Source organism: Oratosquilla oratoria, chromosome 10, assembly GCF_046742065.1.
Source record: "Oratosquilla oratoria isolate Oo_2021 chromosome 10, ASM4674206v1, whole genome shotgun sequence".
NCBI classification, from domain to species: domain Eukaryota; kingdom Metazoa; phylum Arthropoda; class Malacostraca; order Stomatopoda; family Squillidae; genus Oratosquilla; species Oratosquilla oratoria.
Window position 1 is genome coordinate 73,850,284 of NC_134786.1, and position 15,000 is coordinate 73,865,283.

General features: G+C 36.7%; 2 protein-coding genes across 3 annotated transcripts in view; both read left to right on the plus strand.

Annotated features, from left to right (window-relative positions):
- The first annotated feature begins 293 nt into the window (after positions 1-293).
- LOC143028971 (uncharacterized) lies at positions 294-1,273 on the plus strand. Its single transcript, XM_076191321.1, has 2 exons — positions 294-750; positions 960-1,273. The coding sequence occupies exons 1-2, from the start codon at positions 294-296 to the stop codon at positions 1,271-1,273; spliced, it is 771 nt and encodes a 256-aa protein (XP_076047436.1).
- Positions 1,274-5,605: 4,332 nt separating this feature from the next.
- Gbeta5 (guanine nucleotide-binding protein subunit beta-5) overlaps positions 5,606-15,000 on the plus strand; it is a 69,706-nt gene continuing 60,311 nt past the window's right edge. Inside the window, exon 1 of one of the 2 annotated variants that reach the window (XM_076192065.1) lies at positions 5,606-5,669. The gene's annotated coding sequence lies outside the window, so the exon portion shown is untranslated. Of the gene's footprint in view, positions 5,670-5,689; positions 5,897-15,000 lie in introns of those variants that run through there. The other variant, XM_076192066.1, reaches the window with a different exon arrangement.

Sequence of the window (15,000 nt, forward strand, 5' to 3'; positions counted from 1 at the left end):
TAGGTGTATTTTTGAAAAGTCGTGAAAGCAGTCCAGAACACACGTCACACATGGCGACCTGGATAGATTTACAGCTCCATTTGTAAATTGGGAAGACAATAGACCAAGCTGAAAGGACACTATTGGAGGCTGAAAAGAGGCGCTGGAGAGATGTCCTGACCCGCTTAATCTCCATCATCCAATCTCTAACTGAGAGGAATCTTGCATTTAGAGGTTTATCAAACACGTTACACCAGCAAAATAATGGGGATTTTTAAAAAGAGGTAGAGCTGCTTGCTAAATTTGATCCTGTCATGAAGCAGCCCATTGAGCGTGTTGAGAGTGGCCAGTACAGTCATTCCAGCCATCTTGGAAATATCATCCAAAATGAAATTATTGCCTCAATCAGTGGGAAAATATTGGTGGTATCTGATGCAGCAACAGCTTCAACAGATGCCACCAGCTATTTCGGCAATGGACAGAAACTGTACAGCATTTTTTCAGCATCACCACAAAGATGGGCAATCTTAAGGGATCATGTCATTGTTGCACTCAAGACTTGGAGTGACACAAGGTGGGAGAGCCGTATTAACAGCATAGAGGCTGTGCGGCACCAGGTCTCTAATATAAGGGAAGCTTTGCTGAAGATTAGCGAAGTGATGGATCCTCTAACCAAGGTTGAAGCCCAAAGTTTGGCAGAAGAGGTGAGGTCATACCGATTTCTCATTTGCACAGTCGTATGGTATGACATTCTACACTCATGTGAACCATGTCAGCAAGCTCCTGCAGTCTCTCAAAATGCAGTTTGAGGTGGCAGTTGACCTTCTCACTAAAGCAAAATCATCTCTGACTAGCTACAGAAGAACTTGCTTCGCTTCAGCTCAGGCCTCTGCTAAAGACATGTGTGAGGATATGAATGTAGAGGCTGTACTCAAAGAGAAAAGATTAAGAAGCACAAAAAAACCACTTTGCTTACGAAGCTCCAGATGAGCCCATTGTAGATGCCACGAAGAGGCTAGAAGCAACATTCTTTAATGATATTGTTGACACAGCCATTCAATCCTTAACTGATAGGTTTGAAACACTGGGTGAAGTGAGAGACAGGTTTGGAGTGCTGCTCAATTTTCAAAAACTGGGTGATCATGCATTGAGCAACCAGTGTGACAACCTCTCCATGACATTATGCACTGGAAATGTTAGTGACACTGATGAAGAGGAACTGGTTGTGGAAGTAAAAAGCTTGCCAAGTTTACCCTCAGATGACATGACTGCTCTTGAGCTTCTCACCTTTTAAAAAAAAAAAAAAAAAAAAAAAAAAAAAAAAAAAAAAAAAAAAAAAAAAAAAAAAAAAAAAAAAAAAAAAAATTGGAGGAACTGTCTCCCAATATGTGGGTTGCCGTGAGAATCGCCTGCACTCTCCCTGTGACTGTGGCCTCAGCAGAGAAGAGCCTCTCGAACCTGGAGCTCATCAAGACCTATCTAAGGCCTTCCATGGGACAGGATCGACTCACTGGTCTTGCAATAATCAGCATCAACCATGAGGTGGGCAAGCAAGTGTCATGTGAGGAGATCATTGATGACTTTGAGAGTAAAACAGCCAAGAAGACATTTTGAGGACAATACAATGTTATTGAATAATGTGAATTATTAGTTTTTCTGGTGTGTGACTGCGATATTGATTAAGCATTATTTTAGGTGTTGTTTTTTATTATCTTTGCACTTTGAAATAAATGTGAAATGAATGAATGTGAAGTGTAAAAGTTTCTTGCATCTTAGTAGACCATCTAAAGGGCTAGGAATTTCTTCATCACAGTTTGACAAACCCCTCGGGGATAAATGAAGTACACTCATATCTATCTATCTAGGACCCCCCCAGACAGCATTTTGCCTAGGGCTTCCAGAAAGCTAGAAACGGCCCTGCCTAAGACAGACCATCCGCTCGTGCGGGATCGGTAGTTGTAGGAAGGGAAGAGATGTCTATATGAAGATGGAAAGATAGTTGTGTATAAAATAGGGCTATTGCCATCGGGCGATTTTAGGGATATTTATTTCGTGGGGTCGTGACTTAGGAGGGGTGGGCAGGAGACTTGGAGTTGGAGGGTGGAATCAATGTATGTAACCTTGAGGTTACTTTAGGGATATTTATTCATCTTAACCTCAACCAGCAAAGTTAGAAAGGGATTAGGGACAAAAAAAAAAAAAAAAAAAAAAAAAAAAAAAAAAAAAAAAAAAAATATATATATATATATATATATATATATATATATATATATATATATATGGAAATATATATATGTATTCTTAGTGGTAGGTAAACTGAAATAAGAAGATGCAGTAGGATAGAAAGAAATGAAAATAATTTCAGTAGAAGGAAATTTTTATGTAGATGTTTGTGCATGTAGTCGTGTTTATGTTTGCGATGTGCTTGTGTGTGTATGCTACGCGTAGGGGTTTGTTGCCTCTAAGCGGGTGTACATACAACTTGATAATTATTATTATCATTATTATGAGGTACAGTGATCAAAGAGCTCATTATATTGGCCGTTGTTGGAACTGGGAAACTACCCGGGCTCCCCCCCCCTCTTCCAGTGGCTACAGGAACCAGACAATCAGTCACAACCTTACATAGGCAATTATTCACAATGGTTTTCACATTCTTGAAATTCAAAAAGAACAAATACAATAAAAATACACACTTTTTCAACAACTAAAAAGAAAGATACAAATTATGTCAGCGAGTCCCAAACAACTGGTCACCAACTTTACTCAGACAACTGTTCACAAAAGTCTTCACACACATTCTTAAATTCACAAAAATAAAAATGAATACAAAACAAATATAAAATAAATAAAAAAATACACATACGATAACAAAAATATACTAAACCTGCCATGCTCACACACAAGATCAGCTCAACTTTGTACGCACGTAAACATACGCCTTATGCTCATTCACGTCAGACAATTGGTCACAACCTTGCACAGACAGTTGCTTAACTTTGTTTCTATTTACATATATAATCATATATAGGGTCTGTATCTAAATATCTAAGTCCAGCCTCCCACATCCCGCACACTAACGCTACTCAAATTCATTGTCAATTAAAGTAAAAGCATAAACAAAACTCATATGAAAGAAGAGATGGTTTCATTCAAAACCACCATTCTAGAGATATGTAAAATGACTATCTTAATGTAAACTTGTTCGTAACTTCCCCTGTTCTGGCCACTCTACCACTCTACCTTAAAACATATAAATAGGGGTGTGTGACACACAGGTTTGTGATCTTTGTACACTTTGTGTTCTCTTATTCAAAATGTAAATACTGATTACACACTATGTTGAGTTTGTCGTCGTGTTCCTTGTGCCCAGGTAGATTGGATTTAAGTTATGCCCCTGTTTACGCTGACCTTTTTTTGTCGTCTACGCTTCTAGGAATAATCTTCTTCGAGTTGTCTCTGTGCATCACTCCGGTACAAGAACATACAGGTACCTCATCACACTTCTGAAAACAGTCCTAGGACTAGGGCCCATACGTCGTGCATTAAACTTCCCACTTTGAGTTTGGTGTTTACGCTTCTCCTTTACAATATGGATCCCACATATTGAATATATATATATATATATATATATATATATATATATATATATATATATATATATATATATATATATATATATATATATATATATATATATATATATTTTATATGGATCACATGGTGATAGTAATAACACACACACACACACACACACACACACACACACACACACACACACACACACACACACACACACACACACACAAAAAAAATATATATATATATATATATATATATATATATATATATATATATATATATATATATATATATATATATATATACAGATATATATTATCTTTATATCTAACATACCTAGGTCTAACCATGATTTACTGATTCATTTATTTTTCACTTGACAGAATCATTATTAGTTAATCTGAAAACATAGACTGATGCAGCTGGCTACTGGTGACATCAGCTGTAAAAATATGTGATTCCAAAACATCTAAATAAGATTCTGGAGGTGAAATGCATTGCGACAGAATACCTCAGTAAACATTCGATGCCATGAGGGAACCCCTTCCTCTCTTCTCCCACCCACTCTAGAAGGAAAGGGCAACTGATAACCTCTGCACTTCCCTCATCCATCCAACACCACTGCGAGTCACTGTGACACCTACTTCGCAATGGTCCGATTCGCGTCAGTTGATGTGGATTTGATTTACTTGAAAAAGACATCCTTGACATCATTCTAGACTTTCCCTAGGGGATTTAACAATGAGTTCAATATTCTTATTGTTCTAGCTTCTCTTAATTCGTCATTCAGTTTCTCAATACGTGATGCAAATCTATGCTGACATTTGGAGATTCGAAAAAAAAGTAACTGATGTCGTTTCTACTCGAACTTACAAACGTTGGCGAGAATCGAGTAGGTGTGAAACGGCTCTGAGATGTCATCGTTGCCTTGGCAACATACACATACTACTCATGCTTCTAATTTTTCATGGGAAAATGAATGCACATGATAAACAGACATATTATATTAACTCGTACATACAGTGACTCCCAATCTGCCCTCGCTCCTAGATTTATGTGGATAAAACCTTACTATTGGCGTCTATATTTCCTTCTGCTTATCTTGGCCATCGCCAAGCGATTTTATTAATCCGAGGAAAACCAATATATTCGCGAAAGGGATAATTATTTTTCTCATAGGTTGTTTTACAGCTGCGTAAGCTAGACAGAATTTTGAACTCCGTAACGTAGTTACATACAGAAGCGAGAAAATTTGTGTACGCACAAATATTAACTCCACATTGTACATGTTTCTTCTCATGCGTTTTGTCACTAAGAACCACCGTCATAACCACCTCCATGGCTCTCCAACCACCGCTGCATGGCTGTGTTCATAGACATGTCGGGCCAGCTGTCTTGTTGGGTATTCCTCAGCTCAAGACGAAACTGATACGCAAAGTCCTTATATGAAGTATGCCAAGGTCATACTATACGCATTCACACCAGTGATTATTAAATGAAAAAAAAATGTGTTTGAAGTAATTGCGGAATTGCTAAGAAGATATTTGATAATTATATTAATTCTTGGTTATGTATATGAAATGTTACAAACGAGGTTCAAATGATTCATCAAGTTCTAGCGTATTGTATTATGCAAACGTATGTGGAAATGACTTATGGTTTGTTTGCATATACCTGTACCAATTTCTCTTGTCGAAAGGTTTACATTTGTTCATGATAAATGTTGCAGGTCTTCCACTTGGTGCCGGTCCTTCGTTGCCCATGTTTCGCTATTAATTGATCTGCGCAACTGCGGCCATATTGATGTTCCGAGGGCGCAAGGTTGCTAAGAATACTAGGTTTAAGTATTATTTTTACAACTATCAACCAAAAGAATAGATTTATGATACATAGAATAATAATCTATGCAACCATTTATATATTCTTTTAGAGGACACAAGAAAATTGCATAAATATTAGCTTTCTAATTAAAACGTCTAGAAGTATCTGGCATACCTATGTCGCCAACTAAACAAACTCGACAGTCAAACGTACGATTCAGCTAGGAAATTCCCCTCTGTCTGTCGACAGATTTCGTGATCGACTGAAACAATTTAATAATCGCTCTAGTAAGTTTTATAAACCGGGGTGATTCTGATCCATTATAGAAAAGGTTAACGTGACAGTAAATGTTACATTTCCGAGTGCACTGATTTGTTATGGAGGCAATAACCGAGGGGAGTGCCCTGCTCCCACAAAATAAGTGAGAGAAACCAGAAATATTAATATCCAGTAACATATGTGCCGTTCATCGCGTGATGTAAACAAACACAAGTCGTTGTTGCGTCTGTTAAGTGTAAGTGTGGCCACAAGTGATGGGCAATGTGGCATGCAGTCGTTGGGGGTATGAGGGTAAGATAAAATGATCGTCTTGTGTTTACATACGCACCTGTACAGCGCCATGGGATGGTAAGCATCCAGGACATAACTATTCAGCGTGCATACTTTGCATTTGATTGTTTTCATTTCAGTGATGAAGAGTATGTGCATGATTTTGCATACCTCTCCATGTGTATATGGTTAAGGATGCAGATTATGTAGACTAATATATATATATATATATATATATATATATATATATATATATATATATATATATATATATATATATATATTTATATATATATATATATATATATATATATTATATATATATATATATTACACACACACACACACACACACACACACACACACACACACACACACACATATATATATATATATATATATATATATTAATATACATATATATATATAGGTGTATATATGTGTATATGTATAAATGTGTATATATACATAAGTATATATATATATATATGTATATATATACATATATATATATATATATATTTGTACATATATGTATATATATACATATATATATGTATATATATATTATATATATATATGTATATATATATATATATATATATATATATATATATAAATATATATATATATATATATATATATGTATAAGAGAAAGGTGGAAGAAGTCACGGGTTCCGATATAATTCTTGATCGGTTTCGCTTTACGCTTTTTCTGAAGAAGAGTAAAGGGAAACCGGTCAGGAATAAACTCGGAACTCAGATTTAAACCCGAGACTTCTTCCACCTTTCTCAACTTGTCAAAATGTCTCAGAATATATATATATATATATATATATATATATATATATATATATATATATATATATATATATATACTGTATATATGTATAGATATAATATATGTTTATTGTATGTATGTATATATATGTATATATAGATGTACAACACTGAATGGGTCTCAGTGAACAAATTACATTTATCAACCACAATTCACTTCAATTCTACATCAACCACAATTCATTTTAGTTCTAAGCCATCAACATCGAGAAACTCGAGGAGGCATACATGCAGAATTTGATACGTGGTACAGCTAAGAATTCAAACCTCCGCTAGCACGTAACAAGTGACAGTGACTTAACCGACTGCGCCATCAAGAGAAATATAAAATGAGCGCAACTTTTCGTATATATTTGTATGCTCGAGTTACATATACATACACGAATTTTTATATACAAAGGATTACAAAGGATTACAAAGGCGGTGCATGCCGGCAGGAGACCTTTTGGTCCATATCTAGGTCGGATGCGGAAAAAAATCATAATAATAATAAATGAATAATAAAAAATATAATAATGTAAATAATAAGTAAAATACATAAATAAATACATAGGTATAGTTAGATAATAAACAAACAGATAAATAGTAAATGATAATAAATTGACATATAACTAATTTGCTGCCATCCTCTCCTTGCACATCTCACCATCTTGCTTTTACCAACATTTATCTTTTTCACACACCTTCCCTAATTTCCTTAATCCTTCCTCTGATCCTGTTACAAGTGCATTGTCATCAGCAAACAACTGGCTTATCTTACATTTTTCTCCATTTTCTTTAGTCATCTCCAATCCCCTGCCCATTACCCTTGCATTTACTTCTTGCACCACCCTATCCATGTATAAATTGAACAGCCATGGTGACATGACATATCCCTGGCGAAGTCCCTCGTTTACCTCAAACCACTCGCTCTCCTAATTCTAACACAGGCTCTACTACTATTGTAAAAACTCTTGAATGCTCATAACAGCTTTCCTCCTATCCCATATATCTGCAATACCTCCCACGATGCCTTCCTGTCTACCTTGTCATCAGCCTTTTCCAAATATATAAAGGCCCAAAAAACATCCTTACCTTTTCCTAAAACCTTCTCACATGTCTGCCTTACCACAAAATCTGATCCACACAACCCCTACCTGTCCTAAAACCATACTGTTCCTCACCAATTACTCCCTCTGTTCCTCTCCATCAAAACCCTCCCTTAAGCCTTCAATTACACCCAACAAACTGATCCCTCTGAAACCACTACACTCACACTTGTACCCTATTCCCTTGTAAAGCAGTACTATACAGGCATTCCTCTTTTCCTCTGGCACTCTACCCTCTTTTTGACTAACATTAAACAATATCACCAGCAAGTCCACCATCAATGTACCTCCCTTTTTTAGACACTCTGCAAGACACCCATCCAACTCAGGTGCCTTAACTACTCTTCATCTTTCCTTACATGTCCATGGAATATCTTAGGGTTTCTTAATTCTCTACCACCTTGAGAAACAGTTTAAAGCTTTTGTAAACTCCCTTAAGGTTAGCCTTCTCTGCTGCCTATAAATTTTGTCCCACTCTTGCAACATAACAAAAACATCTGTTAAATGTTACACAATTACTGTACTCTTATTTTATACATACACGAATTTTTGCGTTCAATCCACCTCCGCCATGATAGTACAATTGGTAAGTATGCAACGAAAATTAAAGTGAATTGTGGTTGATAAATGTAAATCTGTTCACTGGGACCCATTCAGTGTTGTACAAATACTTTCCCGCGTTGCATACTTACCAATTGTACTATCATGGCGGAGATGGGTTGAACGCAAAATTTCGTGTATGTGTAACTCGAGCACACAAACATATAAGAGAATTTGCGTTCAACTTATATCTCTCTTGATGGGTTCTATTCCTTTGCTGTACCACGTATCAATTTCTGCATGTATGCCTCCTCGAGTCTCTCGATGTTGATGGCTTAGAATTAAAGTGAATTGTGGTTGATAAATGTGTATATATACATATATATATATATATATATATATATATAATGAATAAATAAATTATATATATGTACACACAAACACACATATATATAATATATATATGTGTGTGTGTGTATTTTTCTAAGGAATCTCTAAGGATTCTGTAGCCTTTTCCTGTCTGCCGCAGCATCGCTGTTCTGTCTCTTCTCTGTATAGCTTCTGTCAAGGTGACGACGTCACAAAAAGCTCATTGAATTTCCTCATTTCTCTTCTGTGCAATTATCTTTTCCCAGATTTAAGCAAAATGAAATTTCATTTCTTCCAATAGGAGGCTATTGAACACTTCCCATGCCATTATTATTTTCCTGCCTTTTTGTTAGTGTTCTTAAAAAAAAAAAAAAAAAAAAAAAAAAAAAAAAAAAAAAATATATATATATATATATATATATATAATATATATGTTGGTACATTGTGACAAGTTGATGAAGGTGGAAAAAGAAGTCACGGGTCTAGTTCCGAGTTACTGAGTTTATTCCTGACCGGTTTCGCTCTATGCTTCTTCAGAAGCATAGAGCGAAACCGGTCAGGAATAAACTCAGTAACTCGGAACTAGACCCGTGACTTCTTTTTCCACCTTCATCATATATATATATATATATATATATATATATATATGTATATATATATATATATATATATATATATATATATATATATATGTATGTATGTTTCTTATGACAGATTGAACATTTTTAGAAGCTCCGCCGTGGGATACGAACCCTGACCCGTGCGTCGAATATCACGAGGTCAAGACGTTAGCAACTATGCTACATGGTGATGGTTCAAAAGGACTGTACTAGTCCCCGACCACGCTTCACGTAACATTGGAAGATCTAATCTCAATTTCATCTAATCCCGTATTAGGCGAGCCTTCCGACAAGTTGTGTATGTTTCTTATGACAGATTGAACATTTTTAGAAGCTCCGCCGTGGGATACGAACCCTGACCCGTGCGTCGAATATCACGAGGTCAAGACGTTAGCAACTATGCTACATGGTGATGGTTCAAAAGGACTGTACTAGTCCCCGACCACGCTTCACGTAACATTGGAAGATCTAATCTCAATTTCATCTAATCCCGTATTAGGCGAGCCTTCCGACAAGTTGTGTATGTTTCTTATGACAGATTGAACATTTTTAGAAGCTCCGCCGTGGGATACGAACCCTGACCCGTGCGTCGAATATCACGAGGTCAAGACGTTAGCAACTATGCTACATGGTGATGGTTCAAAAGGACTGTACTAGTCCCCGACCACGCTTCACGTAACATTGGAAGATCTAATCTCAATTTCATCTAATCCCGTATTAGGCGAGCCTTCCGACAAGTTGTGTATGTTTCTTATGACAGATTGAACATTTTTAGAAGCTCCGCCGTGGGATACGAACCCTGACCCGTGCGTCGAATATCACGAGGTCAAGACGTTAGCAACTATGCTACATGGTGATGGTTCAAAAGGACTGTACTAGTCCCCGACCATCTAAAAATGTTCAATCTGTCATAAGAAACATACACAACTTGTCGGAAGGCTCGCCTAATACGGGATTAGATGAAATTGAGATTAGATCTTCCAATGTTACGTGAAGCGTGGTCGGGGACTAGTACAGTCCTTTTGAACCATCACCATGTAGCATAGTTGCTAACGTCTTGACCTCGTGATATTCGACGCACGGGTCAGGGTTCGTATCCCACGGCGGAGCTTCTAAAAATGTTCAATCTGTCATAAGAAACATACACAACTTGTCGGAAGGCTCGCCTAATACGGGATTAGATGAAATTGAGATTAGATCTTCCAATGTTACGTGAAGCGTGGTCGGGGACTAGTACAGTCCTTTTGAACCATCACCATGTAGCATAGTTGCTAACGTCTTGACCTCGTGATATTCGACGCACGGGCCAGGGTTCGTATCCCACGGCGGAGCTTCTAAAAATGTTCAATCTGTCATAAGAAACATACACAACTTGTCGGAAGGCTCGCCTAATACGGGATTAGATGAAATTGAGATTAGATCTTCCAATGTTACGTGAAGCGTGGTCGGGGACTAGTACAGTCCTTTTGAACCATCACCATGTAGCATAGTTGCTAACGTCTTGACCTCGTGATATTCGACGCACGGGTCAGGGTTCGTATCCCACGGCGGAGCTTCTAAAAATGTATATATGTATATATATGTATATGTATATGTATATGTATATGTATATGTATATATATATATATATATGCAACAGTAATCACATAAAACACGTGAATAAAGATTTTTGCTTGTAACCACGAGGAAATTAAAGATCGGAATACTGAACGTTTTCGTCTATTAAGACATTTTCAAAGTACATAGTGTCACAACAAAGTATAACTTAAATACAATAGTATAGAAAACAGGAGAGGTCACTCAACGTAAATACGTAAGGATTATCTTACAAAGAAACAAAAATATAAATAAAAACAATAAATAAAATGGGTGACAATTGAAACAGGTGATAAAATGTCACTCAGCATAAATACATAAGGATGACAATTGACAAGGTGATAAAAGGACATTCAACATAAATACATAAGAAATGTCCTACAAAGAAACAAAATATAAATGAAAATAACAAGAAATAAGAAGGGTGACAATTGACACATGTGATTCAACATAAATACATAAGGATTGTCTTACAAAGAAACAAAAATAGAAATAATAATAAATATATACATATACATACATACATATATATGTGCACGCATGCACACGCATATATATATATATAATAGAAAATAATAATAACAAGAATAAATAAATAAAAATGGGTGACAGTTGACACAGGTGAAAAAAGGTCACACAAGATGGCTAAGGCGGAGCTTTGGGACATTGTCCTACAATTTGGTTAATAACAAAATTATCTAGTTTAAAAAGACCAGTGCTTAAATTGAGATTTTCATTAAAAGTTTTTTTAATGAGACACGATTCAATTATATTCCTTATCAAATAAGAATTACTTGAAACAATTTCTTGGGAATTGTCCCAATCAATACAGTGATTGTAGTTTCTAATGTGAGCAAAAATCCCACTTGAAGAAAGGCCAGTACGGACACTATACTTATGCTGGTTCAATCTAAGTTTTAATTCCTTGCCAGTTTGACCAATGTAACAAGAATTACAATTCTTGCAAGGGATAGAGTAGACACAACCCGCCGAATTATCCGGTGAATTCTTGATAAGTAGTTCTTTGATTGTATGGTTCTTAAACACAACATTAACATTAAAAACCTTAAGGACACGAGGGAGTTTTACCAAATTAGGATGAGAGGGAAGAACCAAAAGATTCTTTTTATTAAAAGGATCTTTTGGGGAAGAATCAACATAGGACTTCCTGGCCGTATGTAGTATTCCGAACTTTAATTTTCCTCGTGGTTACAAGAAAAAAAAAAAAAAAAAAAAAAAAAAAAAAAAAATATATATATATATATATATACATACATATATAGACCCAAACCTTAGGGTGCTGTTCCGAAAACTCCCAGACCCTCTTATGCCTTTACTTTTTCGTTTAGGGATGTCCCCTGTGGGGCTACAAAGAGAAGAATGCCTAGTCCCACTCCCCGTCCCTTTCTTCTCGCCTCTTACGATCCAAGTGGCAATATTGGTGGCAATATTCTTTTCCCCCACCACATGGGGGCAGGATCGGAGGAGGGACTGAGGAAGTTGGTGACAGAGTTTGGGAGAGTATGTGATAGAAGAAAGCTGAAGATAAATGTGGGTAAAAGTAAGGTGATGAGATGCACAAGGGATGAAAGTGGCAGTAGACTGGAAGTGAGCATTAAGGGAGAGCGACTGGAGGAAGTGGATAGTTTTAGATACTTGGGTGCAAATGTGGCAGGAAAAGGTGGAGTGAAGGTGGAGGTAGAATGTAGATTGAGAGAAGCGAGTAAATGCCTTGGTGGATTGAAGAGTGAAATGAGGAATAGACATTTGGGAATGGATGCTAAGAGGAGACTGTATGAAGGAGTGATTGTGCCAACAGCACTGTATGGGGCAGAAACATGGAACATAAGAGAGGAAGAGAGAAGGAGTTTGAATGTGTTTGAGATGAGGTGTCTGAGAAGTATGATGGGGGGTTACTAGGCTAGATAAAGTGAGAAATGAGGAGGTGAGGAGGAGAACAGGGGTGGAAAGGGAGTTGGGAGATAGGGTTGATGAAAGAGTATTAGGATGGTTTGGACACATGGAAAGAATGAGTGAAGAAAGACTAGTAAAAGAGGTATGGAAGGCAGATGTGGAGGGAGTGAACATGAGGGGACGTCCTAGGATGAGGTGGATGGATGGGGTGAAGGGGGCTTTGGGGAAGAGGGGAATGTCTGTTGAGGAAGGACAGGAGAGGACAGAAGACAGGGGTGAATGGAGAATGGTTGTACTGTATAGGGATGATGTTGTGATGTATGAGGTGGAATGGGCGGAGGGATGAGGGTGAGGTAGTATGTGTGAGCAAAATTTGACGCAGCCCGAAGGGATTTCTCCCCGTCTTCTCCTTTTATGCATGGGGGGACGGAGAGGGGGGGATCGCCAATTTAATGAAGCGGCCTTGCTGTGGATGTGCTGTGTCTTGCGACACTGCTTCTGACCCAGGGCAGTGGGCAAGGTGCAGGGATGACCCGTCATCCAGGAGGTGCTAAGATAAGAGGGAGGGTGGAGGGGTGTGGAATGTATTCAGGGATGGAATGGGTGGGAATGATTTTATGCCTTTTCCTTTTTGGCTACCTCCCTTGTAAGGGGGAAAAAGCCTTGGTATATGTATGTATGTATGTATGTATATATATATATATATATGTATATATATATATATATATATACATATATATATATATATATTATATATGTATGTATGTATGTACGTATGTATGGAAAGTTGCCTCTTTTCCTCGGGAGATGAATTTTGAATTGGATTGTTTTTCGTCTTCTCTTTGGTGATTTCTTCTTTAGTTAGTATTTTCATTTTTATTTTGACCCTCTCTGATATGCATAGGAAAACTTATTCCTAGATATACACTCCAACATACAAACACATATGCAAGAGCAGTGACTAGAACCGTGATATTTTTTAAATGAGAAATGTACCACCGGGGAAATAGAACTTGGGGTTGAAAGCTTTAGATTTATGATGACGCCTTTCATGTATATATATATATATATGTATATATGTATATATATATATATATATATATATATATATATATATATTTATAAATATACTGTATATATATATGTATATATATGTCTTTATTCATATATATGTGTATATATATATATATATATATATATATATATATATATATATATATATATATATATATATATATGCACCCACAATGGGGAGGGGGAGGGGGCACAACATTGGGAAGGGGCAGGGACGGGGGATTAAAGTCAGATTTATCTACAATGTGGTTTCACGTGTGTGTGTGTGTGTGTGTGTGTGCGTGTGTGTGTGTGTTTGTGTGTGTATACTGTATATATATATGTATATATATGTGTATATATATGTATATATATATGTATATATTTTTATATAAATGTATATATATATATATGCATATATATATATATATATATATATATATATATATATATATATATATGCACCCACAATGAGGAGGGGGAGGGGGCACAACATTGGGGAGGGGCAGGGACGGGGGATTAAAGTCAGATCTATCTACGATGTGGTTTCACGTGTGTGTGTGTGTGTGTGTGTGTGTGTGTGTGTGTGTGTGTACGTACGTATGCTTGTGTACGTATGCATATGTAAATGTATGTGTGTATGTGTATATTTGTGTATGTGTATGTATGTATATATGTATGTAAATGTACCTGAGTGCAGAAAATTAAATAAGTTTCGTAAGTTGCTGACACTCCTTATGACAGCCCCGTTTGGCAAGGAGAGATGCCAGTCAGCCAGGCAGACCGTACACCGCCAGATGTGCTGTGGGAGGGTTATGGAGGTCATTTGAAGGTAGGCGAGAATTTAAATGTAATTTCTTGAGTTTAATTAATCATCAACAGCCGGTGGGTTCGTCTCATTTTCTCACATGCACAAAGGTGTGCAACTGTGCATACACCCGTACATAATACATACACACATACATATAAGTACACACATATGTACACACATACATGCATACATACATATTTACATATATACCAGGGCAGTAGCCTCTGGGGGGGCAGGG